Source organism: Dermacentor variabilis, chromosome 1 (assembly GCF_050947875.1).
Source record: "Dermacentor variabilis isolate Ectoservices chromosome 1, ASM5094787v1, whole genome shotgun sequence".
NCBI classification, from domain to species: Eukaryota; Metazoa; Arthropoda; class Arachnida; order Ixodida; family Ixodidae; genus Dermacentor; species Dermacentor variabilis.
This window is the reverse complement of record NC_134568.1, coordinates 270,073,876-270,085,857: the sequence shown is the minus strand read 5'-3', so window position 1 is coordinate 270,085,857 and position 11,982 is coordinate 270,073,876. Positions and strand designations below refer to the sequence as shown.

At 45.3% G+C, this 11,982-nt stretch overlaps 1 protein-coding gene across 1 annotated transcript in view; it reads right to left on the bottom strand.

Moving 5' to 3' along the window:
• Positions 1-1,224: 1,224 nt before the first annotated feature.
• The window catches only part of LOC142564577 (E3 ubiquitin-protein ligase RNF31-like), a 71,724-nt gene continuing 60,966 nt past the window's right edge, over positions 1,225-11,982 (bottom strand). Inside the window, exons 11-12 of the mRNA XM_075675634.1 lie at positions 11,291-11,456; positions 1,225-1,375 (exon numbers count right to left, since the gene is read on the bottom strand). Of these exons, the coding sequence (XP_075531749.1) occupies positions 1,343-1,375; positions 11,291-11,456 (199 nt within the window). The 3' untranslated portion in view covers positions 1,225-1,342. The remainder of the gene's footprint in view (positions 1,376-11,290; positions 11,457-11,982) is intronic.

The following is an 11,982-nucleotide window of genomic DNA, read 5'->3' as shown; positions in this document are numbered from 1 at the left end:
ACGGAAGAATATACCCATCATAAGGACATTATAACGTTATAGACTTGTAGCGATCAGCAGCTGACCTGCATGTCGTGGTCTGCGTTTCCACCCTACTGCACGGAACTGGCGAGGCGGAGTATATATAGTTAAAGCTTGGGCCTTAAGGAAACGAAAATTCTTTGTGCATAGCGTATTTTTGTTGTGCTTGAGCGAACAAAGTGAAGAGTCGCCGTCATAGTGGCTGCCTTCGGGTTCATGTACGCGGATGCGGAGCCAGAATAGAGAAGCTTTAATCACACCAAAGGTGTGTGTGCTGCTCATCGCGAGTCTGTGCTCACCACACGACGCCTTGCTCGAATAAGGCCGAGAAAAGGCACTATCACAGTAATCGCCCATTGAATTATTTCGGCCTAGCCTTCAAATATCCAGATACTGGAAAAAATGTCGTGCTCCCACTTTTCTACGGCAAGGAAAAAATATTGACACTACGCAACATCAAATAATGTAACTGTTGCGATGTGTAAGCACCAGGCCATCACATGTGGTACAACAGTATCACTTCGTAGGAGCTGTAACTCACGGGAGAACTTTGTAATTACTGTTACAAGCAAATCACTGGCTAAATAAAGTTTTTAGAAAGTGTTTTTTTTTCGCGTAAGATTGCGCGTATAGAATCGGTGAGCGTATGTTTGGTTCGACGCATCCTTCGCGACAATTAGAATTGTAACAACGTACAGTCGCGGTCAAATGTTTACGAGGCGCGGGATCAGCGAAAAAGCTAAAGATTTCCTAAACCTTGGCACGCACAGCTTGTATTTCAGCTTTTGCTACTTGTATAGTAGTGAACGCGACCACCATAGCGCTGCGATAATTTACTGGCTGCATGCTAAACTTAGGCTGAGATTCGGCATCCTCGCGATACCCACATCGTGCACATTTTGACGACGACTGCACACTTTCTTTGCAAATTCATTCATTTCGAAGTTATCTCTAACCATCAGAGCACAGTTGGCAAATCAGTGCTACTCTTCTAAAACATCGTGAATGGCTGCAAGGACAAGCTGCCTGTTTTATAGTTCCTTGTCTCTTCCGAATTTATTGATGTGTGTAATCAGAATACTTGCAATAAAGTATACGATTTGTGAGCGTAAAGCTGAATGTCGTTTCATGTGTATCTGCAAGTATACGTCATGGCGGGAAAAAAAAGCGTGGCTAAAACCAATTATTCGATTTGCAGCAACATTCAGCATATATTTTTTATTCCGTTTTATTGAAAAGCACGGCACACAGCAAATCACACATTCCAAGGCCATCACAGTTAGAAAATCATTATTTGTGAGCTTGCTCTTTTTCCAGCGATTTAAGGCGCAAGTGGCAGAACCTGGGCCACAACCTGAAAAGAAGAATAAAATAAACTAAAAGATTGGTCTTATCACTACCATCCTCACATCTATATTCCGCGAGTACCAAGCATTATCTAATAGTGAGCTTTAGGTTAGGGTAACCAAATATATTGTGGCCCCCTGGCGCTTGGGTACGACTGCGGTTTGACGTCTCGAAAAGCAGGGCGCACACACTCGCAGCGCCTTCAAGATGTAGTCACAGTTGCGTTTGCATTTCCTGAAATATAAAACTAACCATGAAAAGCCAAATAACGAAATACTTTTTATAAAAGATATTCAATTTACACGCCAGAGGGTCTGTGCCGAAAAAAGCACAATGCATGTACGTGCGTGGGCTGCAACTGTAGCCGAGCAGAAGAAATCCAAAACGTCTATAGCGTCTGGTATGGTCGCTATACGTATGGTACAGCCATGGAGGAAGGAATGGGTTGGCTGGATACGTCCATTGTCATCGGCTTCCCTTGTGGTCGGCGGTTTGACGCGCTCACTTTCCAGAGGAGGATGACGACAACATCCACCACGAAATGACGGCGTCGCCGTGTTCCACGTGCAACAACACCTATTGTGCTTTCTTTGAAGGCTTGTCTTGGCTGGACTCGTCTCATTACGCATCTCTGGAACCATTATGGCAAGAGCAAGGAGACGTCTTTGGGGCAGCGATGCTTATTACGAGCCAGCCTCCACAAGGACACAAGCACCCGTCTAGTTCGGCGCATGCGCAGTTCTGCTGTCCGTATTTCTTGCGTATATACGCAAGCCGCTTGCAATCCCTCATCTAAAATTCTCTAATAATTGGTCTGATTCCTCCTGGGTTACCTGTTGCAGTCATCGTAAAGCATGTCATGAAACGACTCACACTGTTCGTGTGTACCACTTATCTTAAAGCACATGCCTACAGTGCTGTACTAATGGTTTACTACAGCCACCACGGGTGAGTGGCGGTTCTTTTAAATAGTACTATCTCATGTCACAAAGTCTATATGCCCTTTATATCAGCCGATTAAATGGTTTACACAGGGCCGTGTGGCCTCACTGAAACATTCCATCCTATAAGCAAAGGCACACCGCCTATTAGTATGCTGACAGCAACATTCCTTTAAAAAAATGAGATATGACAGCTACACAAATACATCCCTTCCATGCGTATGTTACCACAACTACCAGCTTACCAGTGACTGTTGGTTTCGAATTCTTGATTTAGGTCGTCAATTTTTTCGAAAAATTGGCTAAAATGGCAATTTTTCAGAAAACGAAACTATCAGGTTTACAACTCCGTAACTCAGCAATGTAAAATTATACCACAATTCTGTTAATTGCATATGATAGTACATCTAAAGCGGGAACAAAACTGACATGTTACACATGAACCTCAAAAAATTTTGTAATGTGTAAATACAGCCTTTGCAGAATCCTTGTACACAGCGCAACAAAGTCATGAAATATATAAATTGAGTTAGTTAAATGGGGTTTGATGGCGCAAAAGCGGCTAAGGCTATGCTGCGCCAAACACGAGGTGTTTTAAAATCCAGTTTATGAAGGAAAACGCTGTGGTAATAATCTATATTTTATGTAAAAATCCCGTGTCATCTAGAAATTTACGGACGTCACATAATGGAACTAGCGGATTATCGCCTAAAATTAGAGCAGGGTGCAAAGGTATGTGTAGTTGATATAATATATGCAAACATCCTCGTCTGTGTGTTTCAATATGCGTACATGTCAGTAATATGTGCATAACTGTCAGTGGCTCTTGACATTTCTCGCATGTTGGTGTGTCCTCTTTCGCGAGTAAATAATTGTGTGTGAGGTGTGTGTGCCCAATGCGTAGTCGGCAAAAAACTACTTCGATGAACCGCTCCTGATGGTAACATGACTTCCACTCGCCAACTATGGGTTTAGTGAGATGTAGCTTGTTGTCGGCAGAACGGTCCCATTCGCGTTGCCATTTTGCCGTTAAGGCTTTTCTAATCGCACGGATGCTATCTTTGTATGGAAGTGTTGTGTTTGTTATCTCTTTGTACGCTGCCAACGAAGCACATCTATCGGCTGCTTCGTTACGCGGTATCCCAACATGACTTGGTACCCAGCAGAAGCGGATTGATCTCCCGTATTAAGCGCAACCATGTTTAGTATATCCCCCAGCAGGGGTTCACACTCAGATTTCAGATTTAGAGCCTTCAGTGTACTTAAGGAATCAATGTATATGACTGTTTTTGTGCTTGCCAGTGATAATCTTTTTTAACTACAACCCATACAGCATAAACTTCAGCAGTGAAAACAGAGGCATGTTTTGGTAGACGAATACTTCTTTCCCAATTTTCTGTTACGGCCCCTACACCCACGCGTTCTTTTGTTTTGGAGCCATCAGTGTAGAATTGCATGTGATTTTGATATTTGTCCTGAAGAGCACGGAATTCTTGTATAATGTGTTCGTGTGGAGTGTCTCTTTTCTTTAAATGTGTTACTGTCCAGTCGCACAACTGTGTGAAATCGTACCACGGGGGCAATTGTCGTGGTTTTTTGGCAACTTGGAGGACTTCGCGAGGGATGTAATACTCCCAGCAACATTGCTCATATCGCAGCACAAGCGGCTTAACCATGTTCGGTTTATTTGTGTAGTGTAAGCGTGAGTTGCACTGTGTGACGATGTTGTAGCATATCTGTTGTGGTGATGACTGAATTCCGAGTACGTAAGAGAATGTTAGTAATGCTCTGCTCTGCTGTAATGAGGGTTCATTACACTCAACATATAAGCTTTGAATAGGTGACGTTCTGTAGGCACCACTTGCCAGTCCCAATCCAAGGTTATGTACTGGATCAAGTCGTTGGATATAGGACTGTCTGGCTGAGCCGTAAACCACGGAGCCGTAGTCTAAAAGGCTACGCACAAGAGACCGGTAAATACGTAAAAGACAGGTTCGGGCGGAACCCCAGTGCTTATGAGATAAAACTTTCAGGATATTCAATACATTATTTGCCTTAATCTTTAGTGTTTTAATGTGGGATAGGAAGTTTAGTTTTTTGTCAAAGACTACTCCCAAGAATTTATATTCTTGTTTTACCGGCAGCGCGACATCATTCAATTTTAAATCCGGGTCTAAGTACAACCCTCATTTTTGCGAGAATAGCACCGTAAGAGTTTTTTGAGTAGAGAAGCGAAAGCCATTTTTCTCGGCCCACTCCATTAGTTTATTGTTATCTGGAGCTACATTTCACATGTTCGTAAGTTTGAGGCGCGGCACGCTATTTGCAGATCATCGACGTATATGGAGTGCATAACAGAGGAGGGAATGATTTTGTTAACAGAGTTCATTTTTACTATAAAGAGTGTTGTGGTTAGTACGCAACCTTGTGGCACGCCGTTTTCCTGGATAAATGTGCGCGAGAGCACATTGCTTAGACGGATTTGGAATGTTCTGTTGGATATAAAATCAGCGAGACAGTTTAGCATTTTGCCGCGGATTCTTAACGCAGCGAGGTCACGTAAGATCCCGAATCTCCACGTAGTGTCATACGCTTTTTCTAAATCGAAGAACACTGCCAGGCAGTGCTGTTTGTGTACGAATGTATCACGTATTTCGTGTTCAAGTCGGACGAGGTGGTCTGTCGTTGAACACCCTTTTTTATATCCGCACTGATGAGAATCAATGGAGTTCCGTATATGAAGCGTGAAAGTTAATCTGGCATTTACGATACTTTCATATGATTTCGCCAAACAGCTTGTCAGGGCAATGGGTCGAATGCTGCTTGGGGATGTGGGGGATTTACCTTTTTTTAACAAAGGCTCAACTATTGCGTTTTTCCAACTTTTTGACATGCTTCCGGATTCAAATACTTTGTTAAAAATTTAAGGAGAGCATCTACGAATGCTTGGGACAGGTGTACGAGCATGGAATAATGAATCCGGTCAGGACCTACTGCAGTTTTCTTGCCAGCACAGAGAACCCTGTTAAGTTCTTGTACCATGAATGGAGCGTTGTATTCGTCGCTCGACATGCTAGCAGTTGGTAGTTTCTCCTTTTCTGCCGACAGTTTGTATTTTAGGAACGTGTTTGAATAGTTAGCCGAGCTGGAGACGTTGTAGAAATGCTCCCCATGTATATTCGCTTGTTCTTGTAGTGTTGTTTGAGTGCCTGAACGTGTAAGTATGGGGTATCGTGTATGGTGAGTAGTCCCCCTTAAACTTCCTGACCTGGTCCCACATCCTTTTGGATGTAATGGTGCTATTAATTGTAAATACATATTTCTGCCAGGAACATTTTTCTGCCTGTCTCCGGATATATCGAGATTACGCTTTGGCTTGTTTAAAATTTAGAAGGTTGTTTTATGTTGGGTACCTGCGTAAGATTCCCCAGGCCTTATTTTGCTGCTTTTTTTTGCTACGGTGCCTTCATGTGTCCACCAAGGATTAAGCTTTTTCCGAACAACGCCAGAAGATTGCGGAATGGCCTTTTCGGCTGCAGAAATAATACAGTTAGTAAATTTTTCATTAATTTCGACAATGCTTAAAGGGAAGCTGAAACGGTTTTCAATTACCATGAATTGCTGGGATTGGGAACAACAGACATAATAATTTACGGTTCCGAATTTTTTTCTTCGTTTTGTTAATATAAGGGGCGGAAATCGCTTCCTAAATCACCTTCGCGGACACGCCCCCATCGCTTCCCGAAGCGCCGGGTGACGTGGTTGCCAGAGGAGAGAACCGGCGAGAGTGACGTCATTCGCGGCGACCGAGCTGCCGGACCGGCATGCTGGCATGTACTGGCATGCCTCTTTCCGTCCTGCGCTTTACTGAACGACGCTACGAGAGATCTGCTGCCGCGGCCGCTCATGTTTGTTTTCTTTTGCGATTTTCGTAAAATGTTCTTTCGTGAAGCTGCCCGTCGCGGCAGGTTGACGTGCATGCTTGCGCGAGCAAATGTCGCTGGCACGCTGCGAAGCATAGACGGAAACGCGCGCAGAAATAAATTTTAGTGGCCGGACTTCGTGCGTAGCTTCCACAGCGTTGCACCTGAGGTATGAAATGGAATATAGGCTTGCCTAGTGACATTCGACGTACGGTTGCAGTTATAGTGTTTACCACATGGCGGTGCTAAAACTGCCTAATATCTTTATGTCAACACTAGCATGGAGCACGCATACCGATTCTTGATCGAGCCACAATCGCAAAGTCGTCGAACCATAGCATGAATATTGCACATATAATACCTCTGGCCATCTCTGGATGTGCATGATAAGCAACTTCCATGACTGTACGTCGCAGCACTGCATGTGCTCGGTTTGAAACGCGGCACTTATGTTCGCGATCGTGTATCAACACTAAAAAACCACGGGGCTTTAGACAAGCAGCGGCAAGGTGCTTGACATCGCGGAATTGCACCCGTGTTTACAATCTAATGAGAAGTTAGTGCTTCGGCATTCTTCCAGCAGCAAGTTCCCAGTGACACTTTCGCGCATTTTTTATCCCGTCATTGGAACGTGCAGCTACATGAAAAAAAAAACATAGGTACCAGCTAAGATTTCCAACGCGCGAGAAGGTGCACAAATAGCTCTCGCTGTTGGCACACTCAACATCGTTGTTGCCACCGTTACTGCCATTGCCGCCATCGTTTTCCGTATCGGCTTTCGGTTCGAACATGTACGGCGAAAATACAAGCTGTCCGAGACAGCGAGAACGTTCCATAATGCTTACAACTCAGCTATGAAGCCAGAACAGAACAGCGTGCTACGCTCTGAAACGGCGGCGTGCGGCGGCGCCGACCGGCGACTGCCGCGATTGACGTCACCGCGGCCCCGACCAATCACGGGCAACAGCGGCGTTCTCTCGATGCCCTGAGGCGCTCGTGCGCGTTTTCTTGAAAAAACAGCCGCTTGCGTTTGTTTCCGCCCTTTTTGAACCAGATATTCGTGTTCAGGGGACTCAAAACTGTATAATGCCGCAGAGAACTCATTTTTTTTTTTCGAAAAGTGTTTCAGCTTCCCTTTAAGTCTGTTAAAATAAGCTCCTCCAGCCTGGCACTTTCTGTAAAAACAGCCCAGTCTGCCATTTGTAACTTCCATTGGCGTGGTTTGTAGGATATAATGGGTAGTGTTGAGGTGAGGTTGATTATGGCAGGTAGATGATCACTGCCATGTGAAGTCTCGAGTACATCCCATTTAAAATCGGTAAAAATGTTCGGAGAGCAAAATGCTAAATCGAGGCAGCTAAAATTACGTGAATTCGGTGAAAAATGAGTTCGTGCACCTGAATTCAAAAGACATGTTATTTGTCAAAATACTATCTTCGATAAGTTGTCCTCTTTGGTCATTCTTATCGCTGCCCCAAAGAGTGCAATGAGCATTAAAATCTCCAACTAAAACGAAAGGCTCCGGCAGCTGGCCAATTAAATTTTACATTACATTGCATTACAGTGCACGCAGTCAGTTCTCCGATATTGATGTCATGACCAATTGACATACGAAGTCGTGAAACTTTACCATGATGTCCAACAAAAATGCCACGAGGTCGTTTTTCAATGGGTACCTGGCCACTGTGGAATCAGTGGCAATGATTCCGCCGATAACGCTGCTCGCACAGCACATCAAGAAGAGCACAGCGTTCCAATTCCGCTTTCGAGGACTGACGCTGCAAGGCAGCTTCGAAACCTGGCACGCAGTCTCACAGTGACCGAGTGGAACTCGCCAAACTTACGACTTACACGACTACATCGACTAAACTCCTCCCTGCAACTCCGACCTCCACTCGGACTTCCTCGAAGTGAAGCTACGCTTCTCTGTCGCCTTTGGTTAGGAGTTGCCTTCACAAAGGCATACTCTAGATTAATTGGAGTGGCTGACAGTGCAGCATGCGAGGTCTGTGGCACCGAAGAAAACATCGACCACCTGCTGTGCCACTGTCCAGCATATGCCCTAGAGAGACAAGAACTTGCCAAAGCTTTCCAAAAACTGGACAATCGGCCGCTTTCTGTGCAGGTGCTGTTGGAACACCGCCCCCATCGCCCGTCGGCCCATAAAGCGGTGAAGGCGCTTTTGTATTTCTTAAGGACGACGGGTTTGTGCGACCACCTGTGACTTAATGCAATTTCTGTAAAACCACACGCGTCAGCGAACTTGCCGTAATTTCCTTCTTTCCTTCCCTCCTCTCTCTCCCTGTGATCTTTGCTTTCCCCTTTCCCATTCCCCCGGTGTAGGGTAGCCAACCGGACGTTATTCTGGTTAACCTCCCTGCCTTCTACTTTTCTCTTTCCTCCCTCCCTCCAGGTCTCGAGTTGTGAAATGGCTATGAAGAGGAATGTACAACGAACAAGTGGTAACAGTCTTAAAAGATAGAACGGTGACAGCTACTGCCTCGTACGGAGTATTTAATGAAACGTTCCGTGTGGGGATGCCGCCTTGGACGATAATAGCGACACCTCCTGATAGACGGCTGGAGTGCTCGCGGTCCTTTCTTATGACTGTAAAACCTTTAAGAAAATGTGTATGTTTGGGTCCCAGGTTCCTTTCTTGAAGGCAGAATGCTACTGATGATAACTTATTTATGATGTCTTTGATGTCACCTAGATTGTGAATTAGGCCTCTGCAGTTCCAATGAATGATAAAAGCCATCTTATTGGAATTGGGAAAAAAATTACTTGTGTGTGAGCTTACAAAGTGTAGGTGACATGTATTTAAAAGCTGATTACTCTTATGAAGGGCAGTAACCGTTCAGACTACCTTTCCCTTTCTCACAGGAGTTATAAGTTTCTCCTGTGAGCGCTCCAAGGAGCGCGGGTCTTTTGGAGTCAATGACGCCGGGGTTTTTGGATCGACCTCCATCGCCTTTTCCGAGGCACTGGACGATCGGGATCCAGGCGCTGAGACACGCGTCTCGGGCCGTAGGGTACGCTTCAACTTCGGGCCCTGCGGCACTGTTGTCTGCGGGCCCGTCTTCGTTGCTGATGGAGCAGCACTGGCTGCAGCCATCAAAGGGGCGGTTGGGGTTTCTACAGGAGTACCGGACGTGGACCCTGTAGATTCCCGAGACCGGTGGGGCGCTGCCCCCTGCCGCGTCACACTGGCACAGCTTACTTGAGGTAAGTGCGCTAGCCTTTTCCTCGCTTCATGGAATGAAATATTTTCCTTTACAGTTATTGCGATTATTTCTTTTTCTCTTTTCCAGCAATGGCAGCTCCGTGAGTAAGCTGGATGATCGCCCTTGCAATTGACACATTGTGCGGGAGCATTGCAGTTGTCAGATGAATGGTCGTTGGCACTACACTTTGCGCATGTTTCCTTTCCTCTGCATGATTGTGATGCATGTCCGAACCTCTGGCACTTGAAGCACCGCCTCGGGTTCGGTATATACGGTCGGACGATGATTTTCAGGTAGCCTGCGTCGAGTGAACTTGGCACAGTACTGGAGCCAAATGTAAATATTACGTGTTTTGTGGGGATCTGTTGGTCGTTTCGTCTAAGTGTTATCCTTTGTACCTTGATTACATGTTGCTTCTGGAATCCCTCAAAGAGCTCTTCGTCACTGAGGTTCAAGAAATCTGATATTACTCCTCTGCTGGTGTTGAGCGAGCGATGTGGGGAAATTGTGACATTAATCTCACCGATGCTTTTGAGTTCACCGATTTTTTTGACTTGTTCTTTCTTTGTCAGATCGAGGAGGAGGTCTCCGCTTGCCATCTTTTATGCTTTGTAGCCTGATCCCGATCATGTTTGATAGGCATTTGGATACTATGAAAGGTGATAGTTTTCTAATAGTTGTGTTGTCTTCACTGTGAAGGACATGGAACTTTGGGAAGGTGTCATGGTTTGGCTTTCATAGGAACTGAAATGTTGCTTCGGTGCGCCCTCGTTTTTGAGGGCGATCTTGGAGGGGGGAAAAGCGTTTGCCATGTAAACACTGGAAAGTTCGGCGGGGATGGTAGCCACCCACCACCGAGCCCAACTAGGGGACGCTACAAGGTTGGGAATAATACCTGCAGACGCCAGCCATGCATCGCCGCTATAACCTAATATATGTATACCCAAGACAGGATATACTAAACACGGTTAACCCTTGCCGCCAGGAAATACGGAAGTAATAAGAAGTGAAGAGAAGACAGGAAAGATGGAAAAGTGGGAGAGAAAGACGAAGATTGGAGAGGAGGACAGGAAAACGCGACTGCCGATTTCCTCCAGGTGGGTCAGTCTCAAGGTGCCGTCTATGTGAAGCCGAGGCCGAAGAGGTGTGTTGCCTCCGCCGGGGGGCCTTAAAGGTCCAAACACCCGGCATCGGCTCAACCCCCAGGATCCCCTTTCCCCAGACACGGCTAAGCCCCGCACGGCTACGCGCGGGAGGGTCCAACCCTCGTGTGCTCAGGTACGTGGTGTCGCAACACACCAAACGCCTGCTGACGCAGACGCCCCTGCGGGGTTATATATATATATATATAAATTGACATATGCAATTTGTCCGCTTTGAATGATCTAATGAATACCGTTTACAGAACTGTGATATCTGTTTTTGACGGAGAGCTATTAATTCGAAAATTTCGCGCTTCTATTTTCTTTTCGAACTTTCGACTTTTTGAAAATTCTTTCAACAAAACTCACGCCCTCAATCGAAATTCCGCATCCAACAGTCACCGGAATTTAACTTTCTCCTTCAACTGCAACAAATTTTATTAAAATCGGTCCAGGGGTTATCCCAGAAAAGCGTGCTTGCGTTTTACATGTATTTGAATAGGCCACGTCGCAGTTGGGCCCGAGCTAAAGCTTCCTCTTAATATTTAAATGCTTTATCGTTCGCTCATCCGCAACAAAACTAACGCAAAAAAAACATTACAGTTCAGTGCAACACTTATTAGACACAAGTTTGGAAAGTGAGATGGCACCCGGCGACGCTTTCTTGCGACCACACCAGCGAGGCGACTTACCTCGCGGAGGCGTTCTAAACGTTCATTACTAGGCATCGGGGAGAACTCGGGAACCTCTTTGTTGTGTTTCCGGAGTTCGTTTACCAGCTTGTCCATAGTCCAAGATTTCAGAACGTCTACGCGATCACGGAAAATCAAATCGCAGAGATACTCCTTGTAGTGCTTCCTGTAAAGAGAAGCGGTGGCAGTATAAAATGAATCGTTGAGCACTATTCAAGTCTGTCAAAAGTTTTACGACTTTGTACAAGTCGCCGAGCCTTACGGAAAACTCAGGCTGAAAGCATATTATGTATAATTATATCATAGGGCTACTTTGTTTCATAATAAAGCCGTACATAATGCAATGTTACTAAAGCAAAAGAAACAACACTGAGTTGGTCTAGCTTCGTGCGTACGCGAAACGTGCTTCTATAGTACTTCTTACTAAACCCTACTTGCAGTGCAGGTACTCTATTCGGCAATACGAAACTTAATGTAACAGAGAGGCGAGACACCCCAGAAATAAGACATCACTCGTTTCATGAAAAGTACCCAGATGCGAATGTTCAAAATTATCGAACACACATCGAATGTTATTTTTAGTATAGGTGTTTATTTTTAAGTCGCATGTTTGCAACTGTTTCAAATAATTGGCAAAAAAAAAAAAGAATACTCGAGAGAGCATTGAGCGACCCCTTCCCATTTGCTTGACA